The sequence below is a fragment of the Streptopelia decaocto genome, assembly GCF_964273445.1.
Source record: "Streptopelia decaocto genome assembly, chromosome: 12".
Classification (NCBI taxonomy): Eukaryota; Metazoa; Chordata; class Aves; order Columbiformes; family Columbidae; genus Streptopelia; species Streptopelia decaocto.
Window position 1 is genome coordinate 8,892,731 of NC_138667.1, and position 17,038 is coordinate 8,909,768.

Consider the following 17,038-nt stretch of genomic DNA (forward strand, 5'->3'; position numbering starts at 1 on the left):
TTTTCAGAGCATTGGAGGTCATTTGTAAACATTAAATAATAATTTCTGATTGACCTGATTACTCAACAGATTTCAGATAAGGATAAACAGCAAAAACACAGACATATAAAATATTATTACAGATTTGTTTCCAGCAATTCTATGGTTAAGATTTTTAGCATATAGAAAATACAAAGAGCATGAATTGGGAAATAGATCCTTAACCTACTGGGCCGCGGTAAACCCAGAAAGATTGCGGATTCCAAGTCCTGTGAAGATTAATGTAGTCATCAAGAAAGTCAGCCAACAGCTCAAGGCAAAAACACATGCATCACCCTACAAGGTCAACAGTCAAACGTGGTATTGCTGACAGGTCTATGAAGAGCCTGTGGGTCACATATCTTAATACAGCTACCTGTTTGCATTTTACTAATAGTAATAATGATGATGTGTTAGGGTTGTGAAAAAGCATGGAAAACCAAAGAATTACCAAGCTACTTCATTTGCAAAGCCTAACAACCTTTAATACACAGGCAGTGAATCCCATCACACTTTATTCATTTGTTCATTATTCATTTGTTGGAAAATCTCCTGACATTTGCCAAGCAGATGACATTTATACCAATTACTGTTTTCATTTCTTGCTCACTTTAGAATGAGCAAGAGGAGCTTTCCAAACAACAAAAAAGCCACCATCCCTTATGCTGTAAACAACTCACGATCCAAATCAGGAATAGACAAATGCCATGGAGCAAGTGACTGAACTTTTAACTCAGGCTTCTTCCAGATATCTCAAGGGAAACAGGAGCTTTTGGATGCTAACTTAGCTTTGGATGGTAGCTCTTGACAAGCTGATAAGAGCTATATCAAGCGGTTTATTTATGACCAATTCTGCAGTCAACAAAAGAACCCACTGAGATGGTAAATTGTTGAACAACAATAATGGTGCTGCCCTTATTTTACCTTTCATATATTTAAGTTTTCTTGCTGGCTTGTGTTCCCTATGAATCTGCTGCACAAACATATTCACACATTAGCTTACAGATGAGCATTTTTCAGCATTATACATTTAAGTTTCATATTAGTCAGACCTCAGAGCTCTCAACATTGATTTTGATATATAGTTTATTTGTAATGCTCAGCTAGTTATGCCTTGTACTTCTTTCAAGTTCCCTCCTCCTCCTCCTTTTGTTATTATGTTAATAAAAATGCTTTGTTGAGAGAAAAGTTAATTTTGGCTACTGCATATTTCTAGTGTGGACAAAGCAAATGTAGAATGCTATATACAAATCCTTGAAACACCAAATTGCACATATATCTACCTAATTCTGGACTGTATACCAATTCAGAGATACACAGAACATTAAAGCCAGAGCTGTTCTCCAGAAAGCTCAGTTGGAAGCCCACCTGGAATAGGGATGTCTGAATCACAGATATTGTACTGAGGCTCATGGAAGGACAACCACAGGTTTAAAGCAGGCATGGATAGAATGGGCACTTAAAAAGGGGATTAATTTAAGAAATAAAGATTAAAATCTTAATATGCAATGACTCAGATGGAATATAATACCTAAAGATCTGTAAAGAGTTTAAATAGCAAGAAGACAAAGTGATAATTTTGAGTTTAATTTGTGGACTGACCTCAGCAGCCAAACCCAATAAGCTATCCTACAGAGGAAAACTGAGACAGTCAGGAGGAATGCTGCTTTGTTTTGCTTTGTTGTTGTTGTTTTTTGTTTTGTTTTGTTTTTAAGAGAAATATAAGAGTAAGAGCATTTGCTAAGTCTAGCAAAACCATAGAAGGCTGTTGTTTCAAAATATATACTGAGGAAATATATTTAGGAAAACTCCAGAAATTTTAGGTGGATTTGAATAAATTTAGGCTAGATATTAGCAGGCTTCTAACCAGAAGGGTTGAGATGCTATGGATTCTTCCAAACCGAGTAGACAGGGCAATGAACCATATTATCTTTAAGAAAGAACTTGGTAGATAATGAAAAAGTTTATATGATACTGTTGCAGAGGTTTTGGATTTAATGATCCAAAAAGTCACTTCTAGTCCATTATAATATACTGTTAAAAATGTCCAACTAGAAATATTCAGAGCAGGAATATTACAAAGTGATATTCAACCCTACCAATAATATTGTCTTTAAAGGCAGCAACTAAACTAATTGTAAATGTTAATTAAAGTGCAGAATATAATGGGTTATTTTCTTATTCTATTCAATATAATAATTTCCGATGATAGCAAAGGTATCCATAGGTATTGAGATGGTTTTCCGTGAGTGATCTGATACTGGTGTGTTATAAAAGGAGTTATGCAGCCAGAGAATGTCTCAATACCCATTGTATTTCCTTTTGTGCTTGCAGCAGCCTCACGGTAAAGTAGAGCACAGTAAGACAGAAGCTGCAGAATACACGACAATGACTTTAGCAGTAAGACTTTCACCCCAGCAGCCAGGTGCCTGGTGACTATAAACACAATACAGTAAATCCCCTGCTGATTGCAAGAGCAAGTTCACCTATTGCTACGCCAAAGCAGACAGAGATGAGGGTTACACACTCTAAAATCCATTATAAAAGAGCTGTGCGCTATCACATATTTCAAAAATTACTCATGTCCAATAGGAGACAGTCACCTTGCACTACTCTAATGAGCTCTAAGGCTGATGAAGCATGACTAGCAATGAGTTGCTGGTTCTGGGGAGAGAAGTGCAGAGTGGCTAATTGGCCTCAGGATGCAGAAAGTTTCACAGCTACACTACTGGTGACAATCCCCTTGCCAGCTGTTGTACAATCTCCACAGGAGAAATCTGTGCTCTGCCTGAGCATACTTCAGCGTGTCTACATTTTACTTTTAAAGTTTGAAAATGCATGGAAAATGCATGGTGCACAACTTGGACACTTCTTTTCTTTGTGTGAGAACTGTATTTAAATTCAGCTTTAAAAACTACTGCAGTACTTAAGGAAAGTGGACCTTTTCTTCTATATATTGACTAATGTTCAGGGGGCTTTTACCTCTGAGATTTGAAATAAACTGAAGTCAACAGTGTACCCAGAACTCGGGAAAGCCAGAAAACAGCCTAAAAGGTACATGAAGTCTTGTATGTCGAGGGGAGGTATCATAGCCAACTTCCTCTAGAAAATAATAAACTGGAGGATTTTTGCGCAGAAACTCCTGGCACCAAGTGGACTACTCTCAGTGTTAATGGTTGGACTCGAAGATATTAAAGGTCTTTTTCAACCAATATGATTCTACGAGTCTATGATTCAGAACAGAACAGAACTATCTCTTATCATCTTGACCGATGAAAGCTGGTACCTCCACAGACTCTCCCTATGGTCTTTTTAGCTAAAAGCAATCTACCTTAGGCAGAGCTGAAACTGAGAAATGGACCACTTGGAGAATGAGATCTACAGTTTACAGATTAGCCTGTTCAGTAGGGTAATATTTGCTTTTAACACCAGTGAGTGCTGTTCCAATATTTAAGCATCCTTGGATAGAACACCAGGCTGGTAAAGATGGAGACTGTCTTGGAGGAAAAGCTATTGACCTTTGGGAGTTCATGCTTAGATCATAATTTTCATAATCCAAATTTTAAAAATAACCATAATGGAGAATAAAAGATAGTGCCAGACTCTTATGCTGTTCTCTTTTAATATTCAGCGGTCCCCTTGAGCACTTGTAGATTGATGGCACATCATGTCATGAGCTCTCTGTCTTATTAAAAGGCAACTCAGGCCATATAAGAAAAGCAAACATACCTGATTTCCACATGTCTATTGTCTGCTGCAAAATACCAAGTTTCTGCACTGTAGCAGAGGCTTGCCTTTGTTGCAGGCAGGCCAGAGATGAAATACTTTTAAAAGCTTTCAAGTTTTCCCTAAGGACCTGCACACATCACTGGGACATCACATTATGTGATGTACTTGGCTGTGACCTCAAAGGCCCCTCTCTCTTTGATTTTCCTGGATTCTCATTTCTTTTTCTGCACAAACAGCATGAGATACAGTTAAATTGTGCAATGTACCATGAGCGATTAGATATTAGAATAGTCTTTACAGAGTAATGCACTGTAGTTTACAAATTACAAAAATAATGCCATTTACTGCATCCTGTTCATGTCTAGAACTTCCATTCACAGAGGATTAAAATAATTCTCCAAGATTCTGTTAGAGGTACCTTTGGGAATAATAAGCCTAAATTTTGGCAATTTCCCCAGTACAATATATTTGTTTGAAAAAATCCTAATGCAATCTGTTGGTTTTTGTGAGTGTGTCTAATCAAATATTTCAATGCTCTTTCTTCTGAAGCAAAAATCTATGCCAGTAGATTAGAGAAATCAATGTTCAGCTTTAGAGGTGGATAAAATGTTTTGCATGATTTTTTTTTAATCCAACAAATTTGAAATAGCTTTATTTTTTTTTTTTTTTTCTGAAATGATGGTAGAAAGATTTTACTTTTGCTCTGAACTGGGCACTTCTCTTAATTCTGAAAATGTTAATCAACAAAAGAATTCATTTGTTGCCCACAAACAAATTTGTAAAAGTAAAAATTAACTCACAACCATGAATTAATTCATCCCAGAAATTCCAAAAAAACCCTGTGTATGTGAAAAATAATGTTAATATTTATATTTTCTGCATCCAGCACACACATTAACAATTTAATCTTCTTAATTATTCTATTATAGATCTGTATTATCCTAAATTATTCAGTGGACTCCCACCTCTCACCATTGAAGTTAAGGAGCCCTATCACTCTAGTAAGGCTTTAATGTCCTAGAACACATTTTTTTTTATATTCTGCCTACCCAAGACAGATGAAAAAACTGTGCTCTTCTGCAACACCACCCAAAGTAACTGCATTTTTCCTCAGCTAAGATTTAATAATTAATTGAAGGGCCAGTATTTTTACGGCAGGTTTTTCCAATTTTTCTGCATAGTTTTGCCCCTCTGGCATCAGCCAGCTTACAAAAAAGCATCAGTACTTCAATGAAATGGGGGAGAATTCACCCTTCTAGGGAGTCACATCCCTTCCCTCTTGATTTTTACCACAAATTGAAAGAAAAGTAGGGATTTGCAGAGAAATTAGGAATAGTGACATTTAGCTTTGGAAACATTCAGAAGTCATAAAGCTTACTAGAAAAACTAGTTGGATAGTCTCCATGGAAAAGACAAAAAAAAAATTATAAACTTGCCCTATTACTGTCTGGGTTCTCACATCTTGCTGCTTGTGGTAGCCCTTTCAAGAAAATATGTACGAGCAAAATAGATACAATTAACACTGATAAATACGCCAACAGGAAGCTGACCAATGTTATTTTGGAAAGTTCCCTTTGGGATATGTTTTTTCCCCCAAATTGTACTTAATACACAAATGAACAACAATTATTTTCAGAAACAGCATGAAAATGAACAAGAGAAAAGAAAAAAGCCATGAACACTGCAAGGCTAATCGGGGAACAAACTGATGTTATTAGTATATTCATATTCTTCATTTGTGAATTCCCTTTTGGATACAATTTGAAGCACACAAATAGCACATAGCAGTGGTATGAATGTGCTCAGTTTCACATATGGGGATGTTTTACTGGACTTGTTTTCAACAGGGTCCCTCCTACCCAGAAATGGTGTATCAGCCCCAGGATTTGTAAGGAAAGAGAGGGAGATTTGTCTGCTCATTGTGGATATGCGTAGTTGCCAACACTGCCACATCCATCAGACCAAACCTTTGATGAGTAGTTTAGAAGAACAGATGTTTTATCTGGGAACTTGTCCAGATCTTGGAAAAAAAATCATGAGGAACTCAGTAGTGGCCTCTTTTGTCAGCAGCAGTAGCCTCAAAAGTACTGAAGAAATACTGAGTAAATAGCTGGATTTCTGAGTCACAGCAGAGAAGCAGAGACATTGCTTGATTACCTTTGTGAGTGACATACACTGCAGCGATGAACTAATTGGTGATCGCCAGTTAAATGGACTGAACAAAGCTGTAAACCCTGGACTTGTTAATATGCCCATTATTTTTACATCAATCCTCTTTTCTCATTCTGTTCTTTAAAAAAAAAAAAAAAGCCCAAGAGTGACATCTGTCCTTCCCATCAGTTGAACAAGCAACACCAGCAGAGACAAATGGCATGAAGTTTAAACAGGGCTGCAAATACATGAGAAATCTTTCAGAGATGGTAATTACTACATTTCATGCAAAACTGAACTAATAAATACTCTTCCTCATAGATCATGTCCAATTTCAAAGGGGTTTTAATCCACACAAAAGATTTCATAAGGCTCTATCATTAGTCCAAGGACTATTAAGCATATAAGAAGGAACCTTCAAATTTATCTTTTACACACTCTTCAATCACTGCTCCGCCTTGCCTTTTCTCTTAATGCCCTGTCCAATTTGTACTGTAAATGCCTTAGAGGATGTGCTGACAAAACACTATTATCTGTCTGAAATACCTCTCAGACATCTTCTCGCTTATCTTCAAGACCCAGGGCTGCTCACCAGGTGACTGTGGAGGGGAGGGAAGGAGGAGGCTGCACAGGAGAGGTCAGGCTGGCCATGGGCCTTGGGACTTCCAACGGGCTCCTTTGGCACCCCTGGGGACCCTAAAACCAACCTGCTGGCACCATGAACTGCCCTCCCATGGACCCCACCCCACATGTCCTCGCAGGTGGGGCAGAGGGTCCCACATCCCAAGGGTTCACCATGGGCAGGATCAAAGCCACAGCACTGTTTGTGAAATACTTGACAGCCATAGTGTCAGATGTGAGAGTTTTACTCTAAATGAGGCTTGCTCTGCCCAAACACTTTACAGGATGAGTTAGCCATCACCCAGCCAGGGTCTGTGGAAATGTAAAATAACAAGTTTTCATTGAAGTCAATTTTACACCTGCAGAGGTTTAAAAAGCATGCATTCCAGCACAAAGGAAATGAAACAGCAATGGTGTTGCGTTGTCACTGGCGATTTCAAAGTTAGCTATGCTATGTCTGGAAAAATACAGTTTCCTTGTGCTGCAACTCTTCAGCAGGCCAGTTAATCAGGTGATGCAAATCGGTGTAGCTCTGTCTGGAAGCCTCAGCAATAATGCAAGATGTTGCTCTCCTGATTACTTTTTGCTGAGCTCACGTGCTTGGTAAAGCCACTACAGCAAGTTGATAATGATGCATGAAATGGAAAATCCTTTTGAGCACATGCAAAAGCACTGTGGATGTGCAAAGCAATCACAATGGTGCTGTGTTATTTGATGGTTCTTACTGCACATGCGCCTATGCTAATGAATTCAGGCTTTCACTGGTTTTAAATAGGTGTAACTCCACCTCTTGTAATGCATTTGCTCCTGATTAACAAAGTCTTAACTATGATGGGAGTCAGATGTGCAGCAGTATTCAGGTCAGGCACAAAAAAAAGAACAGAATGTTGTGGGACGAAAGACAAAAAATAGTGCTGTTGCTCCATTGATTCAAATCACCAGAGAATTTGGCCTAGTTACTCTCCTCATTGACATGTCTACCCTCTGAGGCAAGAGGAGCCAGATATTTTGAGAATAAAAACACTCTGGGGACATATGTGCCACTATCACACATCAGCAGTAGTTCTTTCAGCAATACAAAACTTGCTGGAAATTGTTTGGAGAATTTTCAAAGTAAGTTTTCAATACTTTTCTATTCATCTCCATAGTCACAGTGCTCCTCAAAGGTTAGCTGAAATAGCTGCAGGCAGCAGAGGAAGCATAGAGAGATCACATGAAACATAGCCTGGTTTCTGGAAAAAAGGGATATTCAGCTCCTCCTGTATACCATTACACTGTACCATTCTGACCACTTTTAGGACATTAAATACCAGAAATAGCTCAGAAAGCATTCGGCTCAACATCTATGTCGATGTATCATCAGGACCACTATATAAAGCAAATGATTCAGATCCATTCTAACTAGAAAATGTAAGCTACACAATGCCACAATGTCATTAGAATGTAAGCACTGGACATTGTCATACTTACTCCTAACATCCTTCCAAGGTTCATTCCACATTGAAAACCAAAGATAAACCATACTGCCTCATGCACATTACATCGTTAACTTTGGATTATAAATCAAAGATTTTTTTTTTTTAACTCTATTAGCTTCCTCAGCCAGGTAGGAGATAATACGAGATGTAGTACTCGTACATGGGAATCAAATCATCCTGAATTTAGTTTGGCTTAAGCAGTCATGGAAATAGAATCTCAGCTGACAATGACATTTAGGGACCTGAGTTTATACGGGCAAATTTTTGTTTCCCTGCTAAATAGGGAAAGAAACTGGAGCCAGCCCCCAGATTCATTGCTCAAATGTAAGGAAAGCAACACAACATATTTTTCCTAAAGTGCGGACCAGCCATTCAGAGTTGACCATTACAGCAGTACAGGTTTTATTTGACTTCTGCTGGCAAGTGGAGGGGCTTATTTCTTCAGTTTTATTCTGGGTCTTGACTCAGAGAGACACTGGAGATACTCAAAACCACTTTCCTTACTGGTTCTACTTGTTCTACTTCCAAAACAGAGCAATGCCAGTTTCCTTTCTCTAAATTTGTAAGTAAATTTCTTCATTCTTGATTGTTCATAGCATATTTCAACCTATACTCAGCAGGCTTTTCTTTATTTAGTCAAATCTCCTCTCAGTGAAATTCTGTGGTCTAATTTGAACACCTCGGCCAAAACTTTTAACATATTAGCTATTTAATTTGCTCTTAATTCAGTAATTCAACAATCACATCTGGGACTTTCTGTAATTATGTGACTCCCCGGGGAGATGCTCTACAAAAGTCCACCAACATTTTTCAGTCCTTTACCAAATTTAAGCAGAGTGTTGATACATGTTTAAAAAATTCTTGATTAATCTCTTTTTAATTGCTTCTAATTAAGTTATTGGAACTGTACGTCTCTGATATAACGTTTTCATTTCATATTACAGTTTTCAGATAAAATATACATCATTACTGCTCTCTGGGCGAAGAAAACCATTCCCAGAACTGGAAGAACGTTCTGCATGTCATCCTACAGGGTGCACTGTGTTCCAGTTAATATTTTTGTAATAGCCTCAGTTATAAATAATAAAACTTCTGTTTGGTTTTGGAAAAAAATGTAAATTAGACTTTAAAGGAGTGTTTTAAAATTATGGGGTTTTATGTTCATTTTGGAGTTTTCTCATTTTATTTCTTATCATATTAGATGTCTATGAAGAAAAACAACTTAAAGTTTCCTTACCTGTGTACCAGCTGCTTGCGACTTACACAAATAGCAGTTTCATAGTCATGAGTGACACACACTTTATGTGGGCTGCACTTCACCTTCAAACATGGATCTTTGGATGGATCAAGGGCTATAAAAAAACAAACATTTAAAACGAAAGTGAGAAATTCATATCAAGTTATCTCTTGGTAGACAGATGACAAATGGTTAGAATGAACACTCCCATACCTGAGCGAACAAATACTTTGCCACTTTATGGTATGTGCCATTGTTTACAGACTGCATGTTAAATAGACATGTTTAAGTAGAAAGATAGATAGAGTTCTTAAAGACTCTGATGAGTGATCTAACTTGGCATTCACATAAATTTTAGACATGATACTTTTGGATGAAGTTCTGGTGTAATAATCTCTATCATGCTGTTTATTTCATAGAAAAGTTATGGTGGAATAAAATACACTCACAAATAACAAAAATGACTAGTATTTTAGAAGTTATCTAATAATTGACACTAATAAAATTAATTTCACAGATACTGTATAACTGGCATCACAACAGCGGACTTGAAGGAGTAAATAATGCTGTACCCTAATGACAATGCAAATGAACTTAAAGGATTGCAGACAGAAGAAAAAATACCCAAATAGGAATTTAGGCAGAACACAACATGCATGCACACACACACACCTTGCTTATCTGAAAAGGGCAGCTGGAGACTGACAGGGCACAGCAATACGCTGCCAATATTCTAGCAGGAGGCTCCTGCAAAGATCCCCATTTAACTTGTGATGAACCATTTTCCTCAGATGCAACAAACACACTCAGAAAGGAATAGCAAGAGTCTGAGAAGCCCTTTCATATTTTTCTTTATACACAATAACATCTTCTAGCACGAAATGAAGAAATTAGCACATGGCACATTACACTAGGCTTTACTAGAATGGCACACATCTTTCGCCTCTCCTTAAATAAATGAACATGCATGCATCAGAGGCTTGATGTGCTAAAACTAGGATGTAGTTTGGGATCATCCTGTTTAGCACCCAAAGGGAGTAAGAGAGGCTGAACTTAGAAGAACAAGCTGCTGCTTCAGAGAGGCAAGAAGATGCTGGTGCTGGTGCTGTCTGCACTGGAGCAGACCCTGGAGCAGCCTCCTGGTCCTTAGAGCAGCTCAACAGCAACAAGACAGTATTTGTTGTCCTGCCATTGTGCACGTCTGCCTGCTCCTGCCAAGTTTCTGCAGCCTGTTTCCTTAAATGAGGATGATTTGGTAATCTTTGAAATCAAAGAGGAGTGATACAGTGCTATGCTGGATACTACTCCAATTAGAGCACTGATGCCACCTGAGAAAATCTCTTACAAATACTTTTCTGCAATCAAGTCCCATTTGAGATGCCGTCTATCTAAATTCATTCTCTTACAAAAGGATGCTTCTAAAGATCAGCAATAAGACATATCTGCCAGGATGAATTAGAAATACTCAAAAAATGGTTATGCGAATACTGCAGAAGAAAGGAAGTCGCAGCCGTACAGAGAAATTTCACCTTTGTTTAAGAAGTTATTTTTAGATAAGCTTTATTTTGGATATTATTTTGCCATGGATTTGACTTTCTGTTCCTCTTCAGTGTGTCCTCAAATCCCATTTGACCTCTCTCGTTCTTCTCCTCATAATGGGACACTAGTGGAAACGGGCAACTTTTAGTTTCATTTTGGGACTGTAAGAAGCTCTTGTTGCACATTGCGATAACTGAGTTTCCCACTTGTACTGAATGATCAGAGAAACTTTTAAAGGATACTGTTTGAAGTAGAGGAAGTTTCAGGTTTGTATGTACCAAATTTTTTAATATGACAGCAAAGGTACTTCCAACAAGCAGAGGATTCTTCTGTTTCCCTGCAGCGCTGAACTGCTGCAGCTGTTTGGTGTTGGTTTATACAGCTACACCTACAAGCTCCAACCACATTAACACCCCTTACACATTTGTGATGGGCAACTGAGCTTCTCTAGTGCATTTGTATTTAGTGGAATGCTTTTGGTGAAAGACACAGGGAAATTGTAAAAACAAAACACGAGTGTTTAAAACTTTTTCTTTTAGAGCCATTAAAATTGATATAAAAGGTAAAGTGAGCAAGGAGGGAGAACAGACAATCTGTTTCCTGCACCATAGACAAGGTTGCCATTAGAAAAATACCCTGGTGGTGTTTCAGGGGCTGTCCCACTCAAAAACCAAAGGCTGATAATGATCTTCAGGGGTGTTTTGCCTTTTGGTGTCTTTTTAAAATCAGTTTAACAGACACAAGAGAATTAGCCCAGCCCCTGCTCTTACATTCCCAGAACATCGTGGGTGAGATATACCTTCTTAATCCTTTTACTAATTCTCTCACTGGAGACCGAGTTAAAGACTGAGGCAGGTATCTGAGAGGGATTGAAATGGCAAAGCACAATTCCCTTCTGTCTTACCTAGATATTCTTAAACTGCAAAGCAGTGTGAGCACCCTCCTTCTGCAAAGCCTTTAAGACATAAACGCCACTTGGAGCATGAAGGGTCACCAGATTATAAATTCAGTGGGCTGATGTAATTCAAAGGTCACATCCACACAGAAAAATTTAATGACCAGAACTTTTGCTGGCTTGCAGCTGGCCTTGCTCTTTTACTGGAGCACATGCACGTCATCTGCTTTTGCTGGTGACACATCCTTGATGCAAAATGCTGCATCAACAGAAACCATTGTGCAAATTGGCTGGGAGCCCAGGGCTAATAGCTGCCAACATCGCCGGGCTGCTGGAGAGCACTCTCTGGCCTGGTGCTCAGAGTTTGCTATCAGTCAGAGCCTCTGGAAGTGGGGATGTGGGTTTGGCCTTGAAAATCAATACTGGTTTGGCATGAATAAGAGAAACAAGATTCAGACCCACATGGTCTGTGTGACATCATGCACAGTTTCAATACTTAGCATTTTTTCATAGTAAAATTTACTCTTACTGAAGAATTATATCCACTTCAGGAACTACTTACATCTTCTAAGGCAATAAAAACGCTTATACTTCTGAAGTGTGTACATTCTGAAAGAGCATCACACAATACATTACTGATAAAAGAAACACAACTTTGAAATGTTTTGCAAGTATAAAAATTGTCTATTGAAAAAGCAAAATACTGTTGAATGGTCATCAGTTTGAAGCACAGGAAGTAGAAAAGTTTCTCCTTTTAGATCAGGTCTCAACTTCTCGCTACCTCAGTGTCTTGCTTGTAAAATCTGAAAAGAATAATAATGCTGGCAATAATAATAAATAAAGCTTTTCCCCACCTGTGTGTTGGAGGAATTATTTCATTCATGGTGGAAAAGCTCACAAAAATCCTTAAATGGAACACACTACAGCAGCATCATTTATTATTCATTACGAACAGCCCTTACATACAGTTCAAAGCAGCAAAAGGAAGTTTATTAAATACAAGCAAAACTGTGAGCTTTGCCAGAAGACACCAATAAACCCCATGATTATTTCTTGATATTTTTTTCCACTTATGCAGAATGCATGATCCATATGAACGTAAAAGGTCAAAACAGGGATTTATAAGTCTGCAAAGTTCTTTGACATGTTAAATAAGTCTGGAAGGTTGTTCTACTGCTAAGCAACACAAGCCCTAAGGAGAGCTCATAATAAGAAACAATTTCTGAAATATGCTAATCAAAGATCATGCTTTGTTAATCATATTTCTACATGAGTAGGAGCAGATGCTCATCATCTGCAGAAGAAAAGACCCTTGGGAGTAAGATGAAACATAACAACCATATTTGTCATCACAGTTCTTTCTGTCCTAAAGGAATGAGTATGAAATCTTTGAAAATGAAGAGCCAAAAATACAAATAAATAAAGTGGGAAGAGGAGCGAGAAAAAAAATTGAAGCTTTTTATTATAAAAATGTTATTTTATCAGCTTGAAAGGAAAACTACAGCCATTCCTTTTCTATGTTAAAGAGTCTGCATGTAGTTACTCAGGTTTGTCTACATGGTAATAGCAAAATTGCCTTAAGCCTGGCTGTAACATATGAACTTTTTTCTACTTTTTCTTTAGACTTGAGACTGAAGGTGAGGTGGATAGGGTTGGTTAATCTTACCTGACAGTGGCCGAGGATTGGTCTAAAATTTTTGGAAGGGATATCTGTCCAGCCAGGATTGGAATGAAGCGTTTTACATGAACATAAATCCTTTGCTGAAAACCCACTTCAGGCTCCCTGCCTATATTTTTGTGAGTCCAGGCTCCGCAGTTTTCTGTCCTGAACTTTTCCCATGTTGTTCAAATCTCTGCACAGTTGGTCTCCAAGGGAAGCATCCACCCCAGGAGACAGCTGGCTGAAATACAGGGAAATATAGTACTGCACATCTTGCAGTACAAACATCTTCTGAAGTTTTTTATCTTGGGAAAATTTAAAATTTCTGGCTTTTTATCTTGGCTCAGCTGTCTTACTCTCCCTCACACCTAGACATTTCTGCAGCTGACATTTGTTTTCTGGCCAACTATCCTGGTACCCTGAGCTCTGAAGTCTCCTCCGCTCTGGCAGAGCACAAGGGAAGAAGTCATCAGATGGTCTAAGGTTTTTGCTTCATTGGCCACCACATTTCTATAGGAAAATTGTAGTCTACAGGTCAGCTGAGTGCACTGCAAAGGGGAAAGGATTTCATCTGTATGCACTGACCCAAAACCTATGCCAGGCCCATTTATACAAAACGCAGGTGCAGAATCAGAATTCCTGTCATTAAGAGACAAAATACTTGCTTTCCTTTTTTTTAGTCAAGCTTTTATTATGCATAGCAGCCTAAGTTCCCTATTAAAACTATAAATCTTCTGTGGTTACCTCACAGAGATACTAGAATAATTGGTAAACAATAAACACCAGGGACTGCAGCAGACCATTAACAACCTCCTAATGGTACATTGACATCTCTTGCCAATATCAGGAGGATTACAAACACCAGCTCCATCCCAAACCCCAGAGAACCTTCCTTTATGAACTGTACACACTTTTCTCTCCCCTCTCTGTATTATTCACCAGGGGCTGTGTATTTGCAGTATAAATAAATCAGTGTTGGACAAAGACCTAACAGCAGTATTTGAGATACTTTTCTATTACATTTCATGTTTTTATATATAACCACTGTAAAACAAGACTTATGACGGAGGAAACTCCTTAGTTCAGACAATGGCAGTACAGAGAGAAGTTGCTCTCTAAGACTGTAACTCTATATGCTGCAGCTGTGGGTCATTGTGTTAATCACAACAGAGTAAATTTATTTTTCACACATTTGACTTTAAAAGAGCGATAACAAATAAATACTTTCAATGTCTTGCAGCAATGGATGTGTAATCCTGCAGAAACTGTACAACTAGTTCACAGCAAGATTTATGAGCTTGATTTTGTTTTTATGACCATTCATTGGGGGGAAGAGAGTAATTTCAAGCTCATAGCTGTTTAGTGGAGCTGAAACAAACTACACAATCAAAAAGGAATGGCATTATGTAAATACTGGGGTTTTTGTTTTTGAAATTGCCTGACAATAAGTACTATGATCACTCAATGACAAAAATACTTTTGCATAATGAAATGTCAAGAACAGTTGCTTTTATGCAATCCCCCTGGAACTGTTCTGACTATATGAGAAAAGAAGAACATCTGTTGAGAAAGGTATGATGAACCTGAAAATGCAACCTGCTGTCTTCGATGCAGAGATCCTTGTGCACATTTTAAGACAAAAGAGATTGATAATAGAATAAAGCCTCTCAATTAAATGATGTGTTACCTTACAGATATGCATTTCAATATTATTGTGTATTACTTGATTCCAGCAAGACTTCAAAGCAAGCACCAGAAGGAAAGCAGAGCTCCAGGCCATACAAGTCAACAGTAGGGTGGGGGGATGAGAAATCTGCCGACACAAGCTGCTCTGGGTGGAAGGCTGACTCCTCACCTGCCTCAAATTGCAGCTAATGTCAAACTTCAGATTTTAGAGACAACATTTCAAATCAGTATCTTATCTCCACTTACAGCAGCGTGACAGCCAAAGAGAAAAGTGTGATCAAAGCAGCCAAGAAGTCACTTAGAGAAATTTTACTATATATTCGCTAGCAAACAGGCATGTTTTCAACATATGATGGCTAAAAAGAATTTTGGTTTTAATGTTTCAGTTATTTGCAATAAACTATAGACTTTCCCCCAACAATTAGAGCTTAGACTCGGCTTTAAAGCAGACGATGAATTTATGCTTTTTTCCTTAAGGTGAACATGGCCATATGTATTGAACTAAAGAGCTCTCAGGTGAACATTGCTCTGCTTCTCTGTGAAAAGACAGTAGTTTTCAGTGCTCCAGAGGTAAACTCCAAGCAATCCATGTGCTGAGGTTAGGCTGTTGGTGGAGTTTATTCCAAGTGCAATGAGATCACCCCATTCAGAAGGGTTCTGTCTATACCTTTGCCCCAGATTTTCTTATTCTACAGGTGGTTAAGTGGCCATATTGAACAGCTATATTGTTTATTGGAGCTAATTGTATCATTTCTTCTCAGAGCTGGTATTGTTAATAATTCTGGTTTTAAAAAAAATTATTTAATAACAGATTACACCCACCCACCCCCATCAATTGCAAATAATTACCAATAGTATTTATTCGGATTCTGCAAGTCTTGGCATAAATCATTCTGGTCTATTAGGGAGAATATTGGTGTTACTGTCCCCCAAGTCTAGGGGAGAACATGTCTTCAGTTAACAAGCTCAGATATTTAAGTCTCTCATTCTCTCTCACATGCTCCCTCTCTGCATAATTACTCACAGCAATTTGCATGCAGAAATCAATTCAGCTGAAAATTAATTACCATAGGCCTGAATGTTTCAAACATGTATGTGAATTATTTTCAGTAAATGGAATTTCTCAAGGCAGTTAAACAGTAACATCTCAAACTGTCAGCATTTATTTCATCACTTCACAGTATTTTTGTATATTTTCCTTTTGGAGTACCCCAACATTGGAGTGGCTGAAGACATTGGTATAGTGCACAGAAACATCTAGTTTAATTTTTCCAGGCACTCTCAAAAATCATTTCTTATAAGTGACATATAATTGCTTTTGACATTGCTAAGGGCCATCCAAGGCAAAAGATGCTTCACAGAACTCTACAGATTTCCTTTCTGAAGTGAAGGATAAGAACCCAAGTATTTAAATGAATTTCCTTGACAAATGGACAGAAATCTGATGCAGTCAAAATAAGAAAAAAGGATAGGACTGTAAGCTATGAAATGTGTTTCTATTGGTGGATGTGATCATCAGTTGCAATCATCAGTACAGGTATTTGCTAGCAACTAGTGAAGAGACATGTACAAGTCCAAAGTTGATTTGCTAAACAGTCATAAAAGAGAAGCTCCCAGTTTGATTTCTGACAAAGAATCATTATAACTTATATCTCAATATACCGCAAATGTATCTCAAATACTTCCCTACACTGAGGCAGATGGCAGATTTTAAATACTTCATATACTTAAGCATGTTTAGTTAATATATTTATCTTTTTAACACTTTATCTCAAATCTGGAAAAAAAAAGCCTCCACTGGAAAAAAAAGAAGCTGTCAAATACTCACTTTGTTTTTTCAGCCAACATCAGGTGCACTTTTCACAAACAACTCTCCTGCCTGCAAGGCAAAGGTTCAACCAACGTGCAAGTACAGAACACTGGCATCAGTTCAATAATGTATGATCTGGCATCAGTGCCATAATGCTTCTCTAAATTTCAAGCACTCCCACAATGTGATAGTTTGTCCCTGTCTGTGTTATACC

At 38.0% G+C, this 17,038-nt stretch overlaps 1 protein-coding gene across 1 annotated transcript in view; it reads right to left on the reverse strand.

The window, feature by feature from the left end:
- SPOCK1 (SPARC (osteonectin), cwcv and kazal like domains proteoglycan 1) overlaps positions 1-17,038 on the reverse strand; it is a gene marked incomplete at both ends in the record, with an annotated part of 273,747 nt that overhangs the window by 107,166 nt on the left and 149,543 nt on the right. The window contains one exon of the mRNA XM_082063423.1: positions 9,235-9,349. Within this exon, the coding sequence (XP_081919549.1) occupies positions 9,235-9,349 (115 nt within the window). The remainder of the gene's footprint in view (positions 1-9,234; positions 9,350-17,038) is intronic.